The 26,865-nt window shown below is 44.1% G+C and overlaps 1 protein-coding gene across 1 annotated transcript in view; it reads left to right on the forward strand.

The window, feature by feature from the left end:
- The first annotated feature begins 517 nt into the window (after positions 1–517).
- LOC126176327 (uncharacterized) overlaps positions 518–26,865 on the forward strand; it is a 148,041-nt gene continuing 121,693 nt past the window's right edge. The window contains exons 1-2 of the mRNA XM_049923478.1: positions 518–652; positions 16,908–17,683. Coding sequence (XP_049779435.1) covers positions 647–652; positions 16,908–17,683 — 782 coding nt within the window. The 5' untranslated portion in view covers positions 518–646. The remainder of the gene's footprint in view (positions 653–16,907; positions 17,684–26,865) is intronic.

Raw genomic sequence — 26,865 nt, forward strand, 5'->3', positions numbered from 1 at the left:
TATGCTGTGTTTGACATATCTCTTTACTTTGTGAATATGTTCAAAATGTATGTGAAATCTTATGGGACTTAACTGCTAAGGTCATCAGTCCGTAAGCTTACACACTACCTAACCTAAATTATCCTAAGTACAAACAGACGCACACCCATACCCGAGGGAGGACTCGAACCTCCGCCGGGACCAGCCGCACAGTCCATGACTGTAGCGCCCTAGACCACTAGGCTAATCCCGCGCGGCTTTGTGAATATGTATTGTTGATTTAAGACATGCCCTACACGCCTGAGGATGTCCTCAAGGAGATATATGGAGTGAAAAGTATACGAAATCAAATCACAGAAGCGTGGACGATACAGCATCAGTGCCTATCACGGTGACAAGTTGAGGGTCAGAACGAGGAAGATTCCCTGCGGCTGAAACGGGCTCCGGAGCTAGCTAGCTGCCTGGTTGTGTATTTTTGCGCCACGTCTTCCTGGCGGCCAGACCGCAGAGTTCCTGGTGCGTGTGCACAAGCGACAGCACAGCAGATAACAGCCGGCGGCGTCTGGTGTGGACTGCGCTCTTACGCTGCAGTGACTGTCGAGTTTACGTCCTGAGCCGGCAGCCAGTCTAGCGACGTCTACAACTGACTACACGGGGGAATCTGGACATGCAGGTAAGGGCACCAGGCAGTACGCGAGGGCGGTTGCTCGGTCCGCTTGTAGGCTAACCTGCAGTCCACAACACTTCGTGCAAACGTGACGTCACTGTGACCTCACACGCTGTATCGGAGACAAAAGGAGCCGTCTATCGACTATCCCGTGATCGTTCGTTTCACAACAGGCGAGGGCGCTACGCGAACATGACGTTCAAAACAATGACATCCTCTTCAACCAGAGGGTGTGGAGGTTCGCTTTATCTTTACTACAGGGTCCGTTAACCCAGAAATTTCTTCGTTTATAGTCCTGTAAAGTTCCGCTTTCATGTAGAGTGGGCTGGTTAACGGAGAGATTACAGTGTTTGCGAGAATTACGGCCGAATATTAATGATAAAGTTTTATTTATTTATTTACACGTCCAGCCGCGCGGGATTAGCCGAGCGGTCTAGGGCTGCAGTCATGGACTGTGCAGCAGGTCGACTCCTCTCTCGGGCATGGGTGTGTGTGTTTGTCCTTAGGATAATTTAGGTTAAGTAGTGTGTAAGCTTAGGGACTGATGACCTTAGCAGTTAAGTCCCATAAGATTTCACACACATTTGAACCTTTTTTTTTACACGTCTAGTTCCATATGACCAAATCGAGGAGCGAATCTCCAAGGTCATGGAACGTGTCAGTACATAAAACTACAACGTAAATCTAATAACAGACAAAATAAAATGCTTTTGAATCGAATAAAAGTCAAACCATAAGTTTAAGTAAACGCAATCGACACTACAGCCTAAGAATGAGATCAATTTTTCAAGGAACTCCTCGAAAGAAAAGAATGAGTGACTCATGAGGAAACTCTGCAGTTTCGATTTGAAAGTGCGTGGACTACTGCTAAAATTTTTGAATTCCCGTGGTAGCTTATTGAAAATGGATGCAGCGGTATATTGCACACCTTTCTGCACAAGAGGTTAGGAAGTGCGATCCAAATGCAGATTGGATTTGTGCGTAGTATTAACTGAGTGAAATCTGCTGATTCTTGAGAATAAGGTGATATTCAAATGGTTCAAATGGCTCTAAGCACTATGGGAAATAACATGTCATCAGTCCCCTAGACTTAGAACTATTTAAACCTGACTAACCTAAGGACAGCACACACATCCAAGCCCCAGGCAGGATTCAAACCTGCGACCGCAGCAACCGCGTGGTTCCGGACTGAAGCGCCCAGAATCGCTCGGCCACAGCGGCAGGCTAAGCTGATATTGTTAACAAGAAACGACAGTAAAGAGTATATACATTGAGAGGCCAATGTCAAAGTCCCCAGACTAGTGAGGAGGGGTCTACAAGAGGTTCGCGTGCTTACACCACGTATTGCCTGAACTGCCCGCTTCTGAACCAAAAACATCCTTTGCGAATGGGAAGAGTTACCCAAAACATAATACCATATGACATAATCTAATGAAAAGAAGCAAATAATTCTTTTCGTGTCGAACGATCACTTACTTCAGATACCGTTCGAGTAGTAACAATTCCAGCATTAAGTCTTTGAACAAGATCTTGGGCTTTCCACGACAGTTTACTAATTGTTTTTCGTAATATGCGCTCATGAACCCCACAATGAGACGACTTGCTGGTTTACAATCTCAAGGCAGCCAGCATTGGATCCAATAATGTATACAGGGTGAACGTTAATGAAACCGGCAAACTGCACGGACTGATTTAACTGGAAATAGAGGAAAGAAGGTCCTATGAGCATGTGTCCGGGAATGGGAGGTGTGCGTGAAACGACAACAAATCGTCCCGGAACACAATACAGAGCTGCATCGCATCCACGTCGCAACACATGTTCAAAGTAGCTTCCATGGGATTGCAGGTGGCAGAGACAGCAGCGGTCGTCATGCAGAATACACATAATCGTACTTTGGCTTACACCATGTTGGTGGGCCATTTGCCTGGATCTTGTATTTGGGTTCGTCTCAATGTCCAGTAGAACCCGGTCCTCCAAATCTGGCGTACGCAGAGTCAGCCGCCTCCCTGCGCGTTCGTCTGTCTGAAAGGACCCGTGATGATACACGCCAAAAAAGGGCTCGAAACGTCGTGTGAGGTGGTCGGTGTCTGTGAGGGTACTCGTTTTGGTACAGCCGTGCTGCCTCTCGACCGTTTGCATCTGCTCTGTCGTACACGAACACCATCTCGGCTTGTTCCCGACATGACTAGAGGACCATTTTGCTGCCTGCAGTACGCTACGCCAACCACACAGCCTGCAACACACGATGAACACACGGAACGTGGTCAGAGGAGCTTTCATTCGTCAGCGCCATCTACCGAGGAAACGATGCATTTCCGGAGGCATGTTCATAGGAAACTTTTTTGCTCCATATCTAGTCAGGAATCCGACCCAGCAGTCTGTCGGTTTTATTAACATTCACCCTGTACATCCAACGGTGTTCTTTAAGGCGTCTTGACAATATAAATTTATGTTTAGCGATTCTGAAAAGTAGTTTCAGGCGTTTGTCTGTAATTAGAAAGAGTGGTAAGCCTTTCTGCCAGATGAATTAAAGCAACAGCTCATTTAATTTACTGTAGGTCCTGTGAATAAATGCTGTTTGAGAACAGCAGCACATTTTTTTTCTCTCGAAAACACGTCGATATTGGTAAAATTTGCTGTAATAATTGACGAAAACCGTAAGATTGGTCTTCAAAGATGTCCTTTAATTCAGGACGTTATTATTTGGAAAAGAAGTGTCCTGAAAGAACTAGCTCGTAAATTTTCTTTTATACCTTATAGATGGCAGATACTAAGTTGCCCTACCTATTACGTAATTCTCTTGCAAATGTATCATTCTTTTTCCATGGTTTTTATAGCGAGAAGTAGTTTGTTTTACCAGATCATCGTCGTAATTTGAATATTTATTCGCATTTGAGAGTTTCATGCTTCATTTGTAAATTATTGATAATGGCAATTCACTGCTGAGAGAGAGAGAGAGAGAGAGAGAGAGAGAGAGAGAGAGAGAGAGATAGATAGAGCATTCTTTTACGTACATTTATGATACTACGTTGCATTCGAATAAGCGCGTGTTTTATATACCTATCGTTAAATGCATTTAGCATGTATATAAATATTGAACATATAAATGAGAAAAGTTATTACCAAAAATCTCAAAAAGTTCTTGACCGATTTTTACACATTACTCTAATCAAGAATTGGACAGACATAGGTTATATATTTTTAATACCGTATATATATAGGGTGTCCATTGATAGTGACCGGGCCAAATATCTCACGAAATAAGCGTCAAACGAAAAAAGTACAAAGAAGGGAACTCGTCTAGCTTGAAGGGGAAACCAGACGGCGCTATGGTTGGGCCCTAGATGGCGCTGCCATGGGTCAAACGGATGTCAACAGCGTTCCTTTAAAATAGGAGCCCCTATTTTTTATTACATATTCGTGTAGTACGTAAAGAAATATGAATGTTTTAGTTGGACCACTTTTTTCGCTTTGTGGTAGATGGCGCTGTAATAGTCGCAAACGTATAAGTACGTGGTATCACGCAACATTCCACCAGTGCGGACGGTATTTACTTCGTGATACATTACCCGTGTTAAAATGGACCGTTAAACAATTGCGGAAAAGGTCGATATCGTGTTGATGTATGGCTATTGTGATCAAAATGCCCAACGGGCGTGTGCTACGTATGCTGCTCGGTATCCTGGACGACATCATCCAAGTGTCCGGACCGTTCGCCGGATAGTTAGGTTATTTAAGCAAACAGGAAGTCTTCAGCCACATGTGAAACGTCAACCAAGACCTGCAACAAATGATGATGCCCAAGTAGGTGTTTTAGCTGCTGTCGCGGCTAATCCGCACATCAGTAGCAGACAAATTGCGCGAGAATCGGGAATCTCAAAAACGTCGGTGTTGAGAATGCTATATCACATTGATTGCACCCGTATCATATTTCTATGCACCAGGAATTGTATGACGACGACATTGAACGTCGTGTACAGTTCTGCCACAAGAGAAATTACGGGACGATGACAGATTTTTTGCACGTGTTCTATTTAGCGACGAAGCGTCATTCACCAACAGCGGTAACGTAAACCGGCATAATATGCACTATTGGGCAACGGAATATCCACGATGGCTACAAGTGGAACATCAGCGACCTTGGCGGGTTAATGTATGGTGCGGCATTATGTGAGGAAGGATAATTGGCCCCCATTTTATCAATGGCAATCTAAATGGTGCAATGTATGCTGATTTCCTACGTAATGTTCTGCCGATGTTACTACAAGATGTTTCACTGCATGACAGAATGCCGGCCGGTGCGGCCGTGCGGTGTCAGGCGCTTCAGTCTGGAACCGCGTGACCGCTACGGTCGCAGGTTCGAATCCTGCCTCGGGCATGGATGTGTGTGATGTCCTTAGGTTAGTTAGGTTTAAGTAGTTCTAAGTTCTAGGGGACTGATGACCACAGATGTTAAGTCCCATAGTGCTCAGAGCCATTTGAACCATTTTTTTGCATGACAGAATGGCGATGTACTTCCAACATGATGGATGTCCGGCACATAGGTCGCGTGCGGTTGAAGCGGCATTGAGTAACATATTTAATGACAGGTGGATTGGTCGTCGAAGCACCATACCATGGCTCGCACTTTCACCGGATCTGACGTCCCAGGATTTCTTTCTGTGGGGAAAGTTGATGGATATTTGCTATCGTGATCCACCGACAACGCCTGACAACGTGCGTCAGCGCATTGTCAATGCATGCGCGAACATTACGGAAGGCGAACTACTCGCTCTTGAGAGGAGTGTCGTTACACGTATTGTCAAATGTACTGAGGTTGACGGACATCATTTTGAGCATTTATTGCATTAATGTGGTATTTACAGGTGATAAAGCTGTAACAGCATGCGTCCTCAGGAATGATAAGTTCACAAAGGCACATGTATCACATTGCAACAACCGAACTAAAATGTTCAAACGTACCTACGTTCTGTATTTTAATTTAAAAACCTACCTGTTATCAACAATTCATCTAAAATTGTGAGCCGTATGTTTTGACTATTACAGCGCCATCTATCACAAAGCAAAAAAGTGGTCCAACTAAAACATTGGTATTTCTTTACGTACTACACGAATATGAAATAAAAAATGGGGTTCCTATTTTTAAAAAACGCAGTTGATATCTGTTTGACCTATGGTAGCGCCATCTAGCGGGCCAACCATAGCGCCATCTGGTTTGCCCCTTCAAGCTAGATAAGTTTCGTTCTTTGTAGTTTTTTCGTTTGACCCTTATTTCGTGAGATATTTGGCCTGGTCACGATCAATGGACCACCCTGTATATAGTTTCAGAAGTGATGGTCAATATTCATGGATGTCACAGGAACGATTATTTGAAACAAAAAAGTCAAGCACACCTTAAGAGCTATGAGCAGTTCTTGATCTTCGGTACTGTGAAACAAATCTCTTCTGCTGCAAACTCTTTACATCCCCATATTTTGGGAAGTGGTGGTATGGACCAGAGCAAAGAAAAAATGTCCAGTAAACATGGGATCTAAAATGCATACGTTAAGAGCTATGAGCACTTGCTCATCTTCGCTACTTTGAAATACAACTACTCTAGTGAACAAGTGCTCATAACTTTCAAGGTATGCATTTTGGAGTACATGTTTATTGGCAGATCTATACAACCACTTCCCGAAGTATGGAAAGCAAACATCTTGCAGTAGAAGAGATTTGTTTCACAATATCGAAAATCAAGAATTGCTCATAGCTCTTAAGGTATGCGTTTTAGAGCCTGTTTACTTGACTTTTTTGTTTTAAATGTTCATTTTTGTCATATCCGTGAATATTGACCATCACTTGTGAAAAACATTACACACACACATACACACACACACACACACACACACACATATATATATATATATATATATATATATATATATATATATATATATATATATACTGTACAGGATGTTTCAGGAGTGATGGTATACAGTGAAACGTTGTTAGCCAGACAGAGAAGTTATATTTATGGCACTAACAATAAAGAAGGCTCAAGGTCAGATACAGGGGGCGAAGATGAGATGAACAGGCAGGTGGGAGGAAATGGAGATAGAAAGTGACAAGGAGAAGATGGACAGAGAGAGGGGCTGGAGGAGATGGAGAGAGAGTGGGAGGAGAAGATAGCAGGAGAAATGGGAAAGGAGATGATTGACAGAGAGAGGGGAGGGAAAGAGACGAGAGGGGGGGGGGGGGGGAGAGAAGGACGTATATCCAAATGCCATACATGTTTGAACCGTGCGCTTCCTGGTTTCTTTCTTTTCCTTTTAACCCGACTGAGCGACAGCAAGACCTGTCCTGGAAGTCTGTGCATACATGTGAGTGTGTATTGAAAGTTATGTAAACATCACAGCATGCAGTTGTGCTGCGTATTTGAATTATTTTTATCGCAGATAAAGGGTGTGTTGTTCATGTACTATTTTTTTAAGACAATGGAACGTTAGACCCACTTCCTGCTCTGTGTTGCGTAACTCTCGCATTCTGGACATTAAAAGTTGCAATATCATGTTATTTTTGTTAGAACTTGGGCTTGTTTACTAGATAACAGTGTACAACTTGAGATTCTGCGTCATCATTTTTTTTTTAAAGTCAAATGCGCACCTTTGGTTACTTTGTATTAGATTAGAACAACAGCTCGTGTTCTGTAGAGCTATAGTGAGGAGATCCTTGATGATGTGGAACATGTCAGAAAAACAAAAATACAAAATACGTATATACAAAAGAACTGATGTGTTAATATTCCTTGCATAGATTCGAAGTGAGAAATCACCAAGGATGCGAATGGTCAAATTTTATACGTTTTTATCATTCATACATTAATCAAACAGTTTACTACAAACATTTAAATAAGTTTATACTAAAGCGCAAAAGATAATTCCAAGGCTGTCGCAACGAAGCATCGTCAAAATTAAAACGGTTTTCAAGGTTTACTCTGAGAGGAAACATTTCTGTACTGAAGGTATCCTGAAGTTAGTTATTATATAGCATTCTTGTTAGTTGATAGATTTCACACTAAGTACATCAGCTGACTCTTCTAAGAAATCCATCAACGGACTAGAATAAGTTGGTCACCAATAAGTCCTTTAAACTCATTTTAAACTATATTTTGTTAGTAGTTGACCTTTTTTGATTAGTAAAAAACTACCGAATATGTGTGTTCCTGAGTAATGGACTTCTTTCTGGACCAAAGTTAGTTTTTATGAAGTCTGCGACTGAAATGACTTTAACGCTTTTCGATTTCTTCATATAGAGGACACAGCATGTTGTCCAGGGTGGAGAGTCGTCGAGAGAAGTACAAGCATTTCAACGTATTCTCCAGTGAAGTGTGTTTGGATTCTTGTTGTACATACTGTATATTAATGACATGGCAGCCAGTATTAATAATATCAGAGTTTTTGCAACTAATGGTGTTATCTGAAGTATGAAGCTGTGAAAATGTCTCTTCAAATACTGGAGTGTAAATTTAAATTTTACAAATGTAAACCTGTGCACATGACAAAAGAAGAAAATTTAGTACCCTATGACTACAATATCACTGAGTCACAGATGGAATATCAACTCATTCTAATACCTGGGAGTAGCGATTTGCGGGAATATGAAATCATTACATAGGTTGAAACATAGGTAAAGCAGGTGGCAAATTTCGGTTGATTGGTAGGATACAATCAGTCAACAAGTTGGTTACTCCCCCAAGGAGCTCACCACTCTTTGGTGAGTTCGTGGTTGTCTACCACAGGGCCCCAACCTTTGCATCATCTTTTCCCATTTTTTTGCCTGTCTATCCTCCTGCTATTCCTTTTCTACTCCTTTGGAGAACATAAACTAAACTAAACTAAATTAAACTCCTCCCGAACATGCCATGAAGGCCCAACGGTACCGACCGGCCGCCGTGTCATCCTACGCCCACAGGCGTCACTGAATGCAGATATGGAGGGGCATGTGGTCAGGACACCGCTCTCCCGGCCATATGTCAGTTTACGAGACCGGAGACGCTACTTCTCAATCAAGCAGCTCTTCAGTTTGCCTCACAAGGGCTGAGTGCACAACGCTCGGCAGACAGAGTGGTCACCCATCCAAATGCTAGTTGCAGCCCGACAGCGCTTAACTTCGGTGATCTGACGGGAACCGGTGTGACCACTGCGGCACGGCCATTGGCTTTTGGGAAACGTAGATTGAATATTTTCGTTATCCAGGCATCAGAACAGTCCCTCGTCTGTTTTTTTTTATCTTCCTTCGTTCTCCATCTCTTCCTCTTCCACCACTTCCGCGTTTGAGGTTTCTCTCTGTTTCTTCTTTCTCTCTGTGCGCTCCTGAACGCCGGCGCACGCGTCTGATGCGCAACAGGCGACTGGGAAAGCGTAATTCCCAGACCTGGGTCTACAGATAGGGTTTGCATGTGCTCCCTGGTACATGCCAGGTTACCTTCTCCATAGCCAACTGGTCCCTCTGTCAAGTTCGAGAGGTGTGACCTGAGGTGTGAACAATCACCCAAGGTGGGTGAGTCCCCTATGAGGGGGATCCCCAGTTCGAAGGAGTGCATCATCAGAGATGGTGCCAATCATCGGGGATTTTTTCACAATGAGCCAGTCACCACCTCATTCGTCGTCTACCAAACGTAAATAGAATGAGGCTGGAGATTAAAAGACTCTCCCAGCTGCAGCTCAGTTCCTCATGGTATCACGTACTGAGGAAGATCAGTCCTTTGCTACAGTTAATCCGTTTATTATTCAGAAAGGTGCTGATGCAGCTGCAGGCCCTGTGAAATCCTACTCTCGCTTACGTAATGGGACTTTACTTCTGGAGACCAATTATAATTTTCAAGACCGGCAACTGCTTACAGTTTCGGTCCTCCACAGCTATCCTGTTTGTGGTAGCAAGTTCCTATGGGGCCAAACAGCTGAGGTCATCAGTCCCTAGGCTTACACACTACTTAATCTAACTTAGACTAACTTACGCTAAGAGCAACTCACACACACACACCCATGCCCGAGGGAGGACTCGAACCTCCGACATGGGGATCCGCGCGAACAGTGGCAAGGCGCCACGACCGCTTGGCTACCCCGCGCGGCTATCCTGTTTGTGTTGAGGCTCATCGTATGTTGTGTTCTTCACATAGTGTTATTTATACTCAGCTGCTTCGTGGTGTGACTGAGGGGGAAATCCAAAGTTATCTCTCTAATCAGGGAGTCACTGCGGTCTATCAGGTAACGAAAAAGGTTGATGCAAACTTAGTGCCTACACGCAATTTTTTTCTCCCATTTGATTGAATTGTGGTTCCATCAAAGATTGAGGCAGGCTATGAAGTCGTCACAGTCTGGTCCTACCAGCGTTAATATTATAAACACACTCGCATGTCCTGCCAAAACACAGCCAAATGTGTTACTTGTTGTAGAGATGCTCATGAGCGCGATTGCCCGTCTTCTTCTCTTCGCTATATCAGTTGTAATGTCGACCACGCCGCCTCATCCCGTGAGTGTCCATGTATCTCAATAAGCTCGTGCAGGAGATCCGGCTGAAGGGAAAAATACTCTACCTTGTCACTTGCAAATTGATGGGTAGTCGAAAGCCCTGTATTTTACCATCTGACAGTTACAGTACCATTCTTGCTACGCATCCCCCCAGGAAAGACATGGCCATGAAGACTTGCGATCTCCAGTTCAATACTGCAGTTGTGATATCGTCCAGTATCACGGTGGTATCCCCATCTCCTGCTACAGCTACGCAACAGGGCTGAAGACGCCGCTCAAGGAGACACGTCCGTGGAGAACTGCAGTAGATGGGAAAGTCGTTGACGAAAAGGGAGCGCCGGCCGGAGTGGCCGTGCGGTTCTAGGTGCTACAGTCTGGAACCGAGGGACTGCTACGGTCGCAGGTTCGAATCCTGCCTCGGGCATGGATGTATGTGATGATCTTAGGTCAGTTAGGTTTAATTAGTTCTAAGTTCTAGGCGGCTGATGTCCTCAGAAGTTAAGCCGCATAGTGCTCAGAGTCATTTGAACCATTTGAAAAGGGAGCCGGTGATGCCTGGCGGGAGACAGTCCATAACAGGGTTAATGGCTTTAGCAAGGAGGACGATGCTAAAGGATGGAGCACTGGGGCACCCCATTCACGTAGATAGAGGTGTCCCAACGAGACAGACCCCACATGTATCTTGAAAACTCGGTCTTTTAAAAATTGCTGAAGGAAATGGGACAGGTGACCTTGGAAGCTCCACGTGTGTAGAGTGCGGAGAATACCAGTCCTCCAGCAGGTGCTGTAGGCTTTCTCCAAATCAAAAAAACACAGCCATAGTCTGAAATTTCCATAGAAAATCGTTCATGATGTTGGCTGACAAAGTGGTCAACTGCAGAACAGAGAGCACAAAAGCCACACTGTGCAGTAGTGAGTAGATTGCGAGACTCGAGCCGCCATATCAGCCAGCCATGAATCATACGTTCAATCACCTTGCAAACACAGCTGGTGAGAGAAATGGGGCGGTAGCTAGAAGGTAGGTATGGGTACGGGTATGAAAGTGGCTTAACGACAGCGTCTGGGAGACGTGCCATCTGCCAAAATGCGATTGTACGCTGTAAACTCCCCACAGAAAAAAATGAAAATGAAAATGAGCCAAGTGTAACCTCCCCAAAGAATAATAATTAAATGAATTTTAAATATTGTAATCTCTGAACAAAATTGGCTCCCATTTATTGTCTGTGTGCAGAAATGCATTCACATTTAATGTTCCCACAAAAATTCTTTTCTCATTCAATGTCAAGTTCGAAACAGAAAAATTCCTAAACACCAAAAATAATAAAAAAGTTTAGTAACCTGATAAATTTTATGAGGACAGCAGCGCTGCCCTTCGGCCCTGTATTCTAATTCTTACCTCAATAAAAACTGCAATTATATCTGCTCTTAATTAGATATTTTTCGACACAGCTTCGTGCAATGCTGGCGTATATATATATATTTTTTTAATTATTGGAAGGAATGATAATGCATTGGAAATATTCTTTAAATTGAAATGAATGCTTTTCTTTAAAGGAGTTACTTTATATTATAAAGATTATTATTGGGGCATTTTTTTTGAACAAATTAAATTACAATTAACATACATTATTAAATATGCGCAAGGCTGCTTCTTTACCTTCTACAACAATACTCATCCTCCAGAGTCCTGACCAGAGTCGCGAGCAGAGCACACAGCCGACACATGCCGACTCCACCAGACTACTCCAGACTACTACTGTCGACTCGCGCATTCAAGCGCAGACTACCGACAAGCAACAACTAACGACAAACTACTCTCTGATCAGAGATTCTGTCATGCCTCGCCCATCGCCGGCAAAGCATACTTCTTACAACGTACGAAGGAAATAATGCTTGCCCACAAGAGAAAGCTGCTGCAACGTCTGAATGTGACCACTCCAGCCCTGGGGAGGAAGATCGAAGGTGTAAGCATAGTCATGCCACGTCATAATAAAGGCGGCATTAAAGCAGTCACGATTCTGAGAGGAGAAAGATATCACCTGAGCCTCCTCTACTCTTTTCCGAGGGAAGAAGGCAAGGGTGATAGTGGGTGGAGTTCGAAATCTCCGAAAAATAGCGGACCAAGGTGGTGGAGATAGCAATAGGGTCCAAAATGACATCATCTGCTACGGTCAGGCCCTAAATCCGGGAATGAAACTTGGTCCCATAGAGCCGACGGATGTTGCCCCACACGATGGAAGAGGGAGTGGAACGGTTAAAAAAACTAGTAAAGGATATCAAGCTCGCTTTTTTGCTGTCCCGAAGAATGCGACGACACTGTGCATTCAGGTGTTTATAACGTGTTCAGTTCGCTATCGAAGGATGACGGTTAAAAACGCGGCGAGCGCGAATCGCGTCGTGGCACACCTCAGTCCCAAAGGACCGCGACATGGCGTGGTAAAGAACTGCGAGGTTAGGAACATTCTATGGTGGCAAGGATAACGTTCATAAGGTGCTCTGTCTGGTCACCTCAACTGGGGAAATGTTGTTCATCGAAGGTCGCCAGGGAGGAGTACAGCCTCCCGTCGGCCTTAGAAAGCTGCCAGTTGCGTTTACACGTAGGTGGGGTTGGAGTCAGCAAATGGATAGCTGACGGGAAATGGTCGCTCGAGTACATGCCAGAGACAACGGTCCTCTCGAGATGAGAGGCAAGCTGGCCAGTGCAAAACAAGAGCTAGCTCCAAATGCATATAGGCTTGCGAGGGTGCTCCAGTGTTAAAACAGATGAGGCTGATTTAATGGAGAAGGTCAGCTAAGAGACAGGTTCTCGAAGAGCTCCACAGGGAATGGTGGGCATTAAAGTCACTGAGCAACAAAAAGGCTTGGGGAAGCTGACCAATAAGCTGGAAGAAGACTGCCCTAGTGACAGCAGCGAATGGCGAAGGGATGTAGACATTACAAAGAGAGAAGGTGAAACAAGGAAGGGAAACGCAGACTGCACAGCTTGCAGCCAGCTGTTCAGTGAGATGGTTTGGCTATGGACGTCACCCCGAATGAGCAGCATGACTCCCCTATGAGATGGAATGTCGTCCTTGGGGCAGGTCAAAGTGCCCTGGAAGGAAATGCGAAAGGTCAAAATGATCACAAGGACGCAATTTATTTTTTTCCAGGCAGTAAACAACTAGACGCATTAATCTCAAGGGCATCCCTAGTTCCTCCTCATTGGATCTTTGCCACAAACGTTTCATTGGAGAAGAGTCATATAGGGGAATGGGAAGGAGCGAACAAACTAAGGGCCAGCGGCTGCCAAGTGCCAGTCTTCAAAGGGTCACCGCTACAGGGCAAAGAGGCTGGAGGATCCAGTTTCATGAGATCTACAGAAGCGTCGGCATTCTCTCTGGGTCGACCTGCGAATTCCAGGACAGAAAAACGATAAGCGAGGCGAACTGGCGAAATGGAGGTCGGCCATGTGCGGGTATCACACGGCGACACCGTTCAAGAAGATCGCCCAGTTGGGGAAGGAGAAGACCGTTTGTCTTTTTCCGATTTCTTAGAGCCTTTAGGGTTGGCAGACAAAGACTCAGGCGTTTGTTGGCTGAAGGAACGTAAGAAGTCTTCGCAGGTGTGTTCGTTTTGCACTTTCCAGACTGCTGGTTGTGTAGCAGATGATTTGCTGCAAAGTTATTCAAATTACAGTTCTAAAAATAACTGCAGTGCAACGTCTTAAGCCAGCTTACTCTGCAAAAAAGGTCGCAGTTTTATGAATGGGTTTTGAACTCTGTGCATGACGGAAAAATTGATCATCACCTAACTTTCTTTTCGGACGAATTATGGTTCAACCTTAGTGGATACGTTACTTCACAGAATCACCGTTATTGGAATTTTGAAAAACCTAACGTAATACACGAGGTATCCCAGCTTGATCAAAAAATAGCAGTGTGGCTCGCTATTAGCAGTGGGAGAATAATGAGCCCAATTTTTTTCGAGTACACAATTAACAGCGAGAGATATGTGGAAAACATTTTGCGGCCTTTCTGTGGTCAATTAACTGAGAGAGGACGTGCGTTCGCTATCTTTCAGCAGGGCTCTCTGACGGCAGATGTAGCCAACTTCTCACTACAGGAAATTCATGACGTGTTTGAAGATAGAGTTATCACTAACAATATGCGGCCTCTGACTCTTCAAGCTTGTGGCAGAATAGGTGAAGCGTGGTAATGTGCAGACATGTTGAATGACGGTACAGAGTGTGGCACGTACGGTTTTTTGATTCGTTTTGTATATTTGTTTTTGTGTAAAATAAAGGACAACTGAATAATCCGCAGATTTGATGACAATGTATGTATGTATATTCGATAACCGAGCTGTCATAACACGGGTCTAGTATGGTGTTTTAGTGAGAACGTCTGGCTGCACTGTTAGTAAATATAGCGTACATCCACGAGCAGCATGGCCGCTCTGCGTTTTTCGGCAGAGAGCGCTTATGGCGCCATCTAACTGCAAATCATTGCGCACGCGTGATTTACGCGCCTGCGCATTCTTCGCATGTCATTTCTAAATACAGGGGCGTCGACGTGGGGATTCCGTCAGTCGTACCTAGCCATCGCCAAGGTTCAACCACATGAAGATGTCGGACAGTTGCTCCGAGGAAATGTTGCAGAATTTGCACTACGTCATCCGGCGACAAACCCGTGAAGACAACATATGACCTCCTCATTCCCCTCTTTAATCCGCTGCGACTTTTTTTATCTCTGGGAAGAAATACGGTAGAAAGTGAGCAAATCAATTCCACACACTTTAGATGAACATACACTATCATCCGTCAATTACTTCCATTTCTCAGAGTGAAGTGCAGTGTAATGAGCATTTTTTTACGCAGGTGTCAGAAATGCTTGAATAATGAAGTAAGGCAGTTTCAGCATCTTGCTTAATATAGGTGAATAATTTACTTCTACTTTTAAGTGTTTGTGTTACGGATGTTAGAAATAACTGAAGCGACAAACTGTACTGTATTTGCTGCTGACCTCTTGACACCCGCATCTGTCCTCACTGACCGGTCGCATGGGGCTAAAGTGAATGCGCTAACAATTGATCACAATTTTTTTTAGTTTGGGGGAATGGTACAAGTAAAAAAACTAGATCTGCTGACAAAAAATGTTCAAATGTGTGTGAAATCTTATGGGACTTAACTGCTAAGGTCATCAGTCCCTAAGCTTACACACTACTTAACCTAAATTATTCTAAGGACAAACACACACACCCATGCCCGAGGGAGGACTCGAACCTCCGCCGGGACCAGCCGCACAGTCTATGACTGAAGCGCCTTAGACCACTCGGCTGCTGACACAGGACCAGAATGCATGGAAGAGAATAGAGGAAATACTTCAAGGCAGGATGCATCCCGCTTTTAAAGTGGAATAATAAAAACATATGTATTCTCATTTCTCTGTTAGTACTGAACAATCGCACGTGTTTTGTATAAGAGCTACTGTAATTGCCATACAACGATTAAGAAACAAGATACCATATAAAGCAACCTCAAATCAGAAAATAATGAAAGTACACCTAGATCTGGTATCAAACCGCCGGAATGGAGTATTCTAACTGAAAACTCTACCTTCTGCACTAACTTACCGGCGTATTGACTGAAGACACTTCTCACGCATATAGTTACGGTGTTGCCAAATTGCATTTCTTTGACGTGCTTTTTGTACCGAATGTATGTATGGGACGAAATTATATTACAGACGTTTTTGTAATGTTGGTGTTTAAGGAATTGTACTGCGGCGTCCGAGCTTGCAAATTTTATTTCACCATTTATATGCTACATACAGGGTGACAATGATCGAACTATATGAAATAAAATCGTCGTAACTTCTGAACAGTTTGCGCTAGGACAGCCAAACTGCATGGTTGGCCGTTGCGCTTGATGGTATTAGTATGCACCTTGTTGTTGGTTTAACGATGAAGTCCACATTCATTTCGATGGGGTGGTCAATAACAAAAATTGGCGCATCTTGTGGATTGAGAATCCGTATTTCGCGATCAAGAAGTCTCTTCACCCTCATCGAATGACTGTGTGGTGTGCAACGTCCAGTCACGGAATAATCGGTGGATATTCCTTGATGGCACAGTGAATACCGAACGATATCTGAAGGTTTTTGAAGATTATTTCATCCCCATTATCCAAAACGACCCTCATTTCGACAAGATGTGGTTCATGCAAGACCCCATAGAAGCAGGAGAGTGTTTGATGTCCTGGAGGAGCACCTTGGGGACTGCATTCTGGCTCTAGGGTACCTAGAGGCCAATTGCACGGGCCTCGGATGACCACCATATTCTGCAGATCTGAACACATGAGACTCCTTTCTGTGGGGGGGGGGGGTATATTAAAGACAAGGTGTACAGCAATAACCCAAAAAACCATTGCTGAGCTGAAAACAGCCATTCAATAGATCATAGACAGCATCGAGGTTCCAATACTTCAGCGGGTCATGCAAAATTTCGCCATTCGTCTGCGCCACATCATCGCCATTGATGGCAGGCATATCCAACGTCTAATAACCTAAATCTGAATATCTGTATTGACGCTTACACGTTGAATAAAGGGAGTTCACGCCGTTGTTTGTAACTAATTTACGTTTTTCTTTCATACAGTTCAATAACTATCACCCTGTATGCGTCGCAATGCTTTATTAAGAACACCATTAAACACACTTAAACACCCATGTAACCAGTATGTAGCTTGTGATTGTGGATTTGTTTTGATTTCTAGAGGCTGCTGCCATGGCTGGTTATAATGGTGACTGTTTCACACGAGATGGCGTATGTCTCAACACAAAGCCTCTCTGGAATGGCAAGGGAGGTGTCCAGTGTGCATGCCCCAGATGGAGTCCATTTTCCCAACACCTATCTTGACCAGCAGTTTCCATGGCTGGTTGATAGAAGTAAAATTCAGCAGGATGCACAACTCCTCCAAGAGGCTCAGTACAATTTCGAGTCAGCTCCTGTGAAACGAGAGGCAGCTCCTCAGTATAACTGCCACCAGGACTCACAGGCGAGAGTTGTCTGCCACCAGGTAGTTGCAGGTCTCGAACACTCATATGGCCAGCAAGCGATTCGGCAAAGGCTATTTGTAGATGTGCAAGAAGAAGGTGTCCACCAGGAGAATAATCACAAGAGAGTAGTGCGCCAAGATGATGCAAACCGCCAGAATGGAGACCAACAAGACGGACACCAGGAGGATCCACCCCAGTCAAATGTGGCACAACAACAAGACCCACCTCAGTCAAATGGGGCACAACAAGACCAACCCCAGTCAAATGGGGCCCAGCAGCAGGATCCACCCCAGCAACAGCAGGCGGACCTTCCCCTTTGTCCAGAGGACAGCAGCTGCTCCTGTGAGACTGTAAGTGGGGTCGTGAGGGTCGACTGCTCCAGCTCTGGGCTGGACCAGCTGCCAGCCGGGCTGCACCCCAACACCACGCGGCTCTCACTGTCTGGAAACAGCCTACAGCAGTTTGGCAACGACTCACTGGCAGGTCTCCACAGGTACGCATTTCATCTTTCACTCTGCTTCTCAGCCTATGATATTTTTGAGCTTGCTTTATAGATTAAAACTGAGAATCAGACAACAGTTTGAACCTCCACCCTTGCGAACTGGGTATATTTTTTATGTTATGCTGTTGAGACCAAAGACACTGCTGTGCTTGATTATATTGTTCCTTACAATAGGCCTATTTTGGCGTAATTGCCATCCTCCAGTAATTGGGGAAAAGTACAATATTTCAAATTTTTCGGTAGATAATTTAGCCTATTATATAATTATGGTTTGTTAAGTACATCAGATGCTCTTGATATACGTATAATAACGATGTCTCAGTTGCAGCCACACTATTTTATAAGTTTGCTCCTTCCATGCTGTTTGAGCTATGGTAGATGTTAAATCTCTTAATCAAGTGAAACAATGGTTCCAGAGACCTTCTCAGGTGTCAAACATCTGTGATGTACATACGCAGACTCAAGTGACGAGATTATGCCGGCCGTTGTGGCTGAGCGGTTCTAGGCGCTTCAGTCTGGAACCGCGTGACTGCTACGGTCGCAGGTTCGAATCGTGCTTTGGGCATGGATGTGTGTGATGTCCTTAGGTTAGTTAGGTTTAAGTAGTTCTAAGTTCTAGGGGACTGATGACCTCAGATGTTAAGTCCCATAGCGCTCAGAGCCATTTGAACCGTTTGAAAATTGATAGCAAACCCAGGATTCGAACGTGGGTCTCCTGCTCACTAGACAGACGCGCTAACCACTACACAACCCTGGCAAAGTTGTTTTATACAACAGCATGTCTCCCTCCTCGACTCAGATTCCGGTTCACCCATCTGCCCACTTGGTATTCCCCCTAAACTGTAATAGCATTGTAGAGGCTCTCCAACTGTATTGCAATAGCTGCAGTCTGCATATAACATCATAGATGTTTGAGGCTTGATAAGGTCTCTGGAACCATAGTTTCATTTGATTAACGCAGCAATGCCTGGGTTTCAGGCAGGACCCTCTGTTTTGTTCGATGGTGAGATGCTATTCCAATACAGTTGGAGAGCCTCCGCATCCTAGTTCGAGTTTAGGGTAGCCCCTGCAGGGTTGTGTAGTTTTTAGGGTATCTGTCTAGTGAGCAGAAGACCTGGGTTACAATCCCTGCCTTGGTACAAATTTTCATTCATACCTTCAGTTTGCATATAAAAGACGTTAATTTTTTGTTGTAATAGTTATTTATGTAATTGTCGAATTATGAAAGTTTATTGCATAATGGTGTTGCGTGACAGCTATAGAGACAGTTGAGTCAGGGATGTTATATGGTTACCGGCAGCTTGCTTCTTTGGTATTATATAGTTATATGGTTGTTCTTATCATCTGCATTATGTTGCTTGTATGACTTGAATTTATGTTGTTCTGTGATCATATGTATTTTAATCCTATTGTTTTTATGGATCTGATTGCACCAGACAGCGTTGTGATGTGCGAGGATTGTAACAATTTTCTGATGAGTTTACGTAAATGGATGCTTTCTAGTGCTTACGTTTAATTTTGTGGTAACATGATCTCTGATACATTTGCAGATTTTGTTTTCCTACTAATTTGCTATTTGGAAGGATAATTTCAGTAAAATTTCCTATGCAATGTTTATGTTTCAAATGGATCTGTTCACTTAGAATTTCTTGAGGGTAATTTTATTTGTGTGAATACATTTCGATTTCTTCAAGAATACTCATTGGAGGTCCTTTTTGTGCAATATGTAAAACCTTTATGTTCTCTGCTGTATGTTGTTCTGTCATCAAGTGCTGGAAGAACTCAGCTATCAATATAGCTGCCACGAAACATATCAATATAGCTGCCACGAAACATCATTATGAAATATACTTTCATAATTCGACAATTACGTAAATAACTGTTCCAACAAAATATTTAATTTCAATATATCCATCGTGGATGAAGAACTGCGACTGTGGTTTACATTGGCCGTTTATCTGGTATAAACATGCAGTCAGTCAATTTTTTACGATTTATTCAACCATGAACGTGTTTTCGAGCCACTTCAGACTCATCATCAGAGGGAGGTGTTAGCAAGAACATTATGTTGTGGTCCGAGTGTAACTAGATACAGTGCTGATGCTGCTGGTGGAAATGACGGAAATTTATTAATCGGTGACGAAACTCTTACGAAACCGAAAGCTTTTATGTTTTAGGTACTTACAGTGCACTGATTTGTGGTATCCATGTCAGATCTCTTCCTGTTATATACATTATTAAGCTATTGCCAAAAATTTAATTGTAGCTCCAACAGCATTAAAGGAGCAAATTTATAAAGTAGTGTGACAGCAACTGAGACATCGATGTCATGTGGATATCAAGACTACCTGATGTACATTGCAAACATAATTCTACAACAAGTTAAATTACCTACTGAAAAATTTGAAATATTGTACGAAACTATGTTCTTTTCACAGATAACCTGAGGATGACAATCACACCGAAATAGCCCTTCTGTAATAAACAACATAATTAAGCAAAGCAGCGTCTTTTGTCTCACAACATAAGACAATAATGTCCTTGTGCGAGACATACGACACAGCGGGTTCAGATGAGTACAAACTGACAACATGTAGTTCAGAACTGCCAAACGCCAAGAAATAAATGACAGTAAAGACTCAAGCTGGTCTAATGGTGTATTATGGTGATACCCGGACGACAGGTTGTCGATTAACATTACTACCCTCCGCATCCAAACATCTAATTGTATGCTTTCTTTTGCTGGTAATTTTAGGAGGCAGACTACGACAGTTTCAACTGATAACAGTTAATGGCGGATCACAGGCTGTACGATTTGTAATTGAAATTTGTAATTGAATATTCCACGATACAACATTAATCTCTTCGCACTGAAACTTTGAGACCATAAGAATGCAGCACAAATAATAATTAAACTGAACTCGTTACTTCTGAACATGAACCTCTCAAGTTCCTGTTGTTCATAATAACAGGAGAACTCAGTGCGAATGCTTAGCTCGAATATACTGGGTCTCTCTAAATGAATATCGGGGTTTTAATGCTCTGTAGCATGTACACTCCTGGAAATGGAAAAAAGAACACATTGACACCGGTGTGTCAGACCCACCATACTTGCTCCGGACACTGCGAGAGGGCTGTACAAGCAATGATCACACGCACGGCACAGCGGACACACCAGGAACCGCGGTGTTGGCCGTCGAATGGCGCTAGCTGCGCAGCATTTGTGCACCGCCGCCATCAGTGTCAGCCAGTTTGCCGTGGCATACGGAGCTCCATCGCAGTCTTTAACAGTGGTAGCATTCCGCGGCAGCGTGGACGTGAACCGTATGTGCAGTTGACGGGCTTTGAGTGAGGGCGTATAGTGGGCATGCGGGAGGCCGGGTGGACGTACCGCCGAATTGCTCAACACGTGGGGCGTGAGGTCTCCACAGTACATCGATGTTGTCGCCAGTGGTCGGCGGAAGGTGCACGTGCCCGTCGACCTGGGACCGGACCGCAGCGACGCACGGATGCACGCCAAGACCGTAGGATCCTACGCAGTGCCGTAGGGGACCGCACCGCCACTTCCCAGCAAATTAGGGACACTGTTGCTCCTGGGGTATCGGCGAGGACCATTCGCAACCGTCTCCATGAAGCTGGGCTACGGTCCCGCACACCGTTAGGCCGTCTTCCGCTCACGCCCCAACATCGTGCAGCCCGCCTCCAGTGGTGTCGCGACAGGCGTGAATGGAGGGACGAATGGAGACGTGTCGTCTGCAGCGATGAGAGTCGCTTCTGCCTTGGTGCCAATGATGGTCGTATGCGTGTTTGGCGCCGTGCAGGTGAGCGCCACAATCAGGACTGCATACGACCGAGGCACACAGGGCCAACACCCGGCATCATGGTGTGGGGAGCGATCTCCTACACTGGCCGTACACCACTGGTGATCGTCGAGGGGACACTGAATAGTGCACGGTACATCCGAACCGTCATCGAACCCATCGTTCTACCATTCCTAGACCGGCAAGGGAACTTGCTGTTCCAACAGGACAGTGCACGTCCGCATGTATCCCGTGCCACCCAACGTGCTCTAGAAGGTGTAAGTCAACTACCCTGGCCAGCAAGATCTCCGGATCTGTCCCCCATTGAGCATGTTTGGGACTGGATGAAGCGTCGTCTCACGCGGTCTGCACGTCCAGCACGAACGCTGGTCCAACTGAGGCGCCAGGTGGAAATGGCATGGCAAGCCGTTCCACAGGACTACATCCAGCATCTCTACGATCGTCTCCATGGGAGAATAGCAGCCTGCATTGCTGCGAAAGGTGGATATACACTGTACTAGTGCCGACATTGTGCATGCTCTGTTGCCTGTGTCTATGTGCCTGTGGTTCTGTCAGTGTGATCATGTGATGTATCTGACCCCAGGAATGTGTCAATAAAGTTTCCCCTTCCTGGGACAATGAATTCACGGTGTTCTTATTTCAATTTCCAGGAGTGTATTACATTCAACTAAAAATTACGAACAATACATCAAATAACAGAGCAACCGAACAGTTTCTCTTACAAGTGTTCAATGCGAACACCATTTGTTACACATCGAGTCGGTAGGCGAGTTCTTGCAATAACCTGATCAGTGTGTCTCTGGAATAATTGTTGCAACAACTGCTTTAATCCTGTTTCTTACGTCGATTAGATCTGGTAACGGAGGTACATACACATTTTCGTTTATGAATCCCCAAAGGTAAAAATCACGTGGCGTCAGATAGGTTGGACGTGGAGGTCATGAGAATCAAGCTGTGTCATCTGGCCCTTTGTGGCCCGTCCAGCTACTGGGTGCAGTGTTGTTTAAGCAGTTGTGTCCTGAGTTAGGCCAGTGAGGTGGCGATCCATCTTGATACCAAATAAAGTTTTGTGGTTCAGCTTCTTCCACCTGTGAAAAGAGTCATATTTCTAGCGAATCAAGATAAAAAACACCAGTTACAGTTTCTTCACCGAAAAATAAAGGCCCATAAACTTTCCGCTGGGATATGGAACATAAAATATTCATCTTAGGAGAGTCACGCTGCAACTGTGACATCTCGTGGGGATTTTGTGAGCCCCTAGATGCGCACACTGTGTGTGTCCTCATTTTCGCTTAGGTGAAATGTCGACTCATCACTTACGACGACCCGATCTCGAAAAGCTTCACCGTCATCGTTGTGCTGCAACATTTCATTTGCAAAGTTGGAGTGTAAACCATACTCTGTAGGCTTAAGAGCTTGTAACAACTGCAAACGATAAGGACGTAGTTGTAAGCATCTTCTTAAAAGTTTCCACATAGATGTCAGTGGAATTGCTAATTCACTACTAGCCTTCCGAACTGATTTCTTGGGGCTACCCGTAAGAGACTTTCTCACTCATTCAACGCGTCTCTGGTCATCTATTCCTATTCCCTTCGCAAAGACTGCCGATGTCTTCAAATTGATGATACCATATACAGATGCTATTATTACTTGGACGATTACAGTGGAACTTCATACGGAACGCACGTTGCTCTGTAGCAACAGATTCAGTCCTTGCAAACTGTAAAACACAAAAAGCTTTCTTGTTCAGTAGTCGCCATATTTGCTACTAGCTCTTTCTAACGGAAGACACAGGGTGTTGTGCATGCATACAGGTATACAGACAAAACGGTCTCACTTGCTCATTCATTTGATGTATTATTTATAATTGTAAGTTGAATGTAATAAATGTTACAAAGCTTTGAAACTCCGACATTCATTTTGAAACACTCGGTAATATTTAAACACATAGTCTCACGCGAGTGCGGCCGACCAGTGTCAATTAGGACTGTTGATATTTTTAAAAATATCAGGGATCCGATTTATTGATGTTTAAAAAAGTACCATTATCAGCCCTCGACATATCGAAAAAAGGTATCAACATATTGACGGAAAAAACATCGACGTACCGGCCTACAGAAATATCGGCTGCACATTGTAAATATAATGGCAGTTTTAGAACTGTATGTTTATTTATTGATTTATTATTACATATTCTGTACATCAACAAGCTAGCAGCCTGCTTATCCCACTTAGAGCAAGGATTGGAAGGAAAACGATGCACGTTCACGCTTGGCGATAACCTTGCTAACCAGGGGTAACGGCATGTAAGTGGCACAATGTAAAGTGTCCGATGGGTCCGAGGTTCGGCTTCGTCACATATCGGATTTGTCCGGAGCACTTAGTGGCGATTTCCGTGTTCTTTCATTTCTAGAAACACCAAGTACCTAGGAGCTGTACTGTTAAAATTGTGTGGTGAACTTAAGGTTGCAGTTTCTGTTGGTAGCGCAAAGCGCCGATTGCGTCAGCATTTTCCCCACACACTTCTCCGCCAACCACAAAGACCAATCTTGTCATTCAGATTTTCGCTCATTATTTTCAGCAACTGTCTTTCAAGGATACCGATGTGAAGAAACAGCGCACTATTGGCGTTAAAAATTATTTTTAACGTATCTGGTGTGGTATTTATTCATATCGGAAATCTTGTTATTCCATTCACCCCACTCCCCCCAGTGCAACTGGACTTATTTTGTGCCACATATACTTCCTTTACATAGTCAAAGAGAAAGACTGGACGCGATGAAAGCTGAAAAAGTAGTAAAACTCATTCACACTCTGAAAGTAAAATTAAGTTCTACCACAATTTCAAATGAACAACTTCAAATATTTATCGAAAATTGCGAAAGAAATATAGTAAGAAAAAAATATCGGCACCGATAGTGCCATTTCGATATCGACATATCAGTGAAAAAATATCGCCGATTCGTATCATAATTTTTGAAGACGTATCGATATGTCAAGATATCAATATTTTATCAACAGCCCTAGTGCTAATACACACACACAACTGTGCTATACCAAGTGCGCACAGGACAACTACAATACCAATATTCAAAAAGCTTTGTCAGAGAGCAAATATTAATCTTAAATGCTGGGCACAGGAAACCCAGTGGTAGCTGCGTCAATATAATATATACTCTGCAGTAACGCTTCGTAATAATCTAACGAAAAATGTCAAAAATACACTTTAAGAAAAAAAAAACACGCATCAGGAATTATCCGAATGGAATGGAAATCGATGGAAGTGATATAGATGAAACACAACTAGCTCTTTACTCGTATGAAGTGTTGAGTGTTATTGACAAGGGATTTCAGATTGATTCAGTATTTCTGGATTTGACGCTGTACCACACAAGCGGCTTGTAGTGAAACTGCGTGCTTCTGGAACATCGTCTCATTTATGTGACTGGATTCGTGATTTCCTGTCAGAGAGATCACAGTTAGCAATAACTGACGGAAAGTTATCGAGTAAAACAGAAGTGATAGAATTGATATCTGGCGTTTGCAAGGTAGTGTTGTAGGCCCTTTGAGGTTTGTTATCTATTTGAACGATTTGGGAGACAATCTGAGCAAGTAAAGTCATCAGAAGATCAAAACAAATCGCAAAACGATTTAGAAAAGATATCTCAATGGTGCGAAAATTGGCAATTGTACATAATGTAGAATTGCCAATCCTACATAACGAAAAGTACGAGGTTATCCACATGAGTGCTAAAAGGAATTCGTTAAAATTCGGTTACACGATAAATCAGTCAAGTCTAAAGGCCGTAAATTCAACTAAAAACACTATGTGATCAAAAGTATCCGGACACCACAAAAACATAAGTTTTTCATATAAGGTGCATTGTGCTGCCACCTACTGCCAGGTACTCCATATCAGCGACCCCAGTAGTCATTCGACATCGTGAGGGGGCAGGGTGGAGCGCTCCACGGAATTCAGGGACTTCGAACGTGGTCAAGTGATCGGGTATCACTTGTGTCATACATCTGTACGTGAGATTTCCACACTCCTAAACTTCCATAAGTCCACTGTCTCCTATGTGACAGTGAAGTGGAAACGTGAAGGGACACGTACAGCACAATAGCGTACAGGCCGACCTCGTCTGTTGACTGACAGAGACCGCCGACAGTTGAAGAGGCTCGTAATGTGTAAAGGCAGACACCTATTCAGACAATCACAGAGGAATTTCAAACTGCATCAGGCTCTACTACAAGTACTATGACAGTTAGGCGAGAGGTGAGGAAACTTGGATTTCATGATCGAGCGGCTGCTCATAAGCCACACATCACGCCGGTAAATGGCAAACGACGCCTCCCTTGGTGTAAGGAGCGTAAACATTGGACGACTGAACAGTGGAGAAACGTTGTGTAGAGTGACGAATCACGATGCACAGTGTTGCGATCCGATGGCAGGGTGTGGGTATGGCGAATGCCCGGTGTACGTCATCTGCCAGCGTGTGTAGTGCCAACAGAGGTGGTGGTGTTACGGTGTAGCCGTATTTGTCCTGGAGGGGTCTTGCCACCCTTGTTGTTTTGCATGGCACTATCACAGCACAGGCCTACATTAATGTTTAAGCACCTTCTTGTTTCCCACTGTTGAAGAGCACATGTTCATAACGCACGGCCTGTGGCGTAGTGGTTTCACGAAAATAACTTCCCTGTAATGGACTAGCCTGTACAGAGTCCTGACCTGAATCTTATAGAACGCCTTTGGGATGTTTTGGAACGCCGACTTCGTGCCAGACCTCACCGATCGACATCGATACCTCTCCTCAGTGCAGCACTCCGTGAAGAATGGGATGCCACTCCCCAAGAAACCATCCAGCACCTGACTGAACGTATGCCTCCGAGAGAGGAGGCTGTCGTCAGGGCTAAGGGTGGGCCAACACCACACTGAATACCAGCATTTCGGATGGAGGGCGCTACAAACTTGTAAGTCATTTTCAGCAGGTGTCCGGACACTTTCGATTACATAGTGTACCTTGGAATTACAATTACGAACAACTTAAAGTGGAAGCAACACATAGAGAATCTTGTAGGGAAGGCTAACCAAAGACTGCGTTTTATTAGCAGGACACTTAGAAAATGTAACAGATCTACTAAGGAGACTGCCTACACTATGCTTGTCCATCCTCTTTTACAATACTGCTGCGCGGTGTGGGATCCTTACCACATAGTATTGACAGAGTACATTGAAAAAGTTTAGAGAAGGGCAGCACGTTTTATGTTATCGCGAAGTAGGGGAGAAAGTGCCACTGAAATGATACAGGATTTGGGATTAACATCATTAAATCAAAGGCGTTTTTCATTGCG

This window comes from Schistocerca cancellata, chromosome 3, assembly GCF_023864275.1.
Source record: "Schistocerca cancellata isolate TAMUIC-IGC-003103 chromosome 3, iqSchCanc2.1, whole genome shotgun sequence".
NCBI classification, from domain to species: domain Eukaryota; kingdom Metazoa; phylum Arthropoda; class Insecta; order Orthoptera; family Acrididae; genus Schistocerca; species Schistocerca cancellata.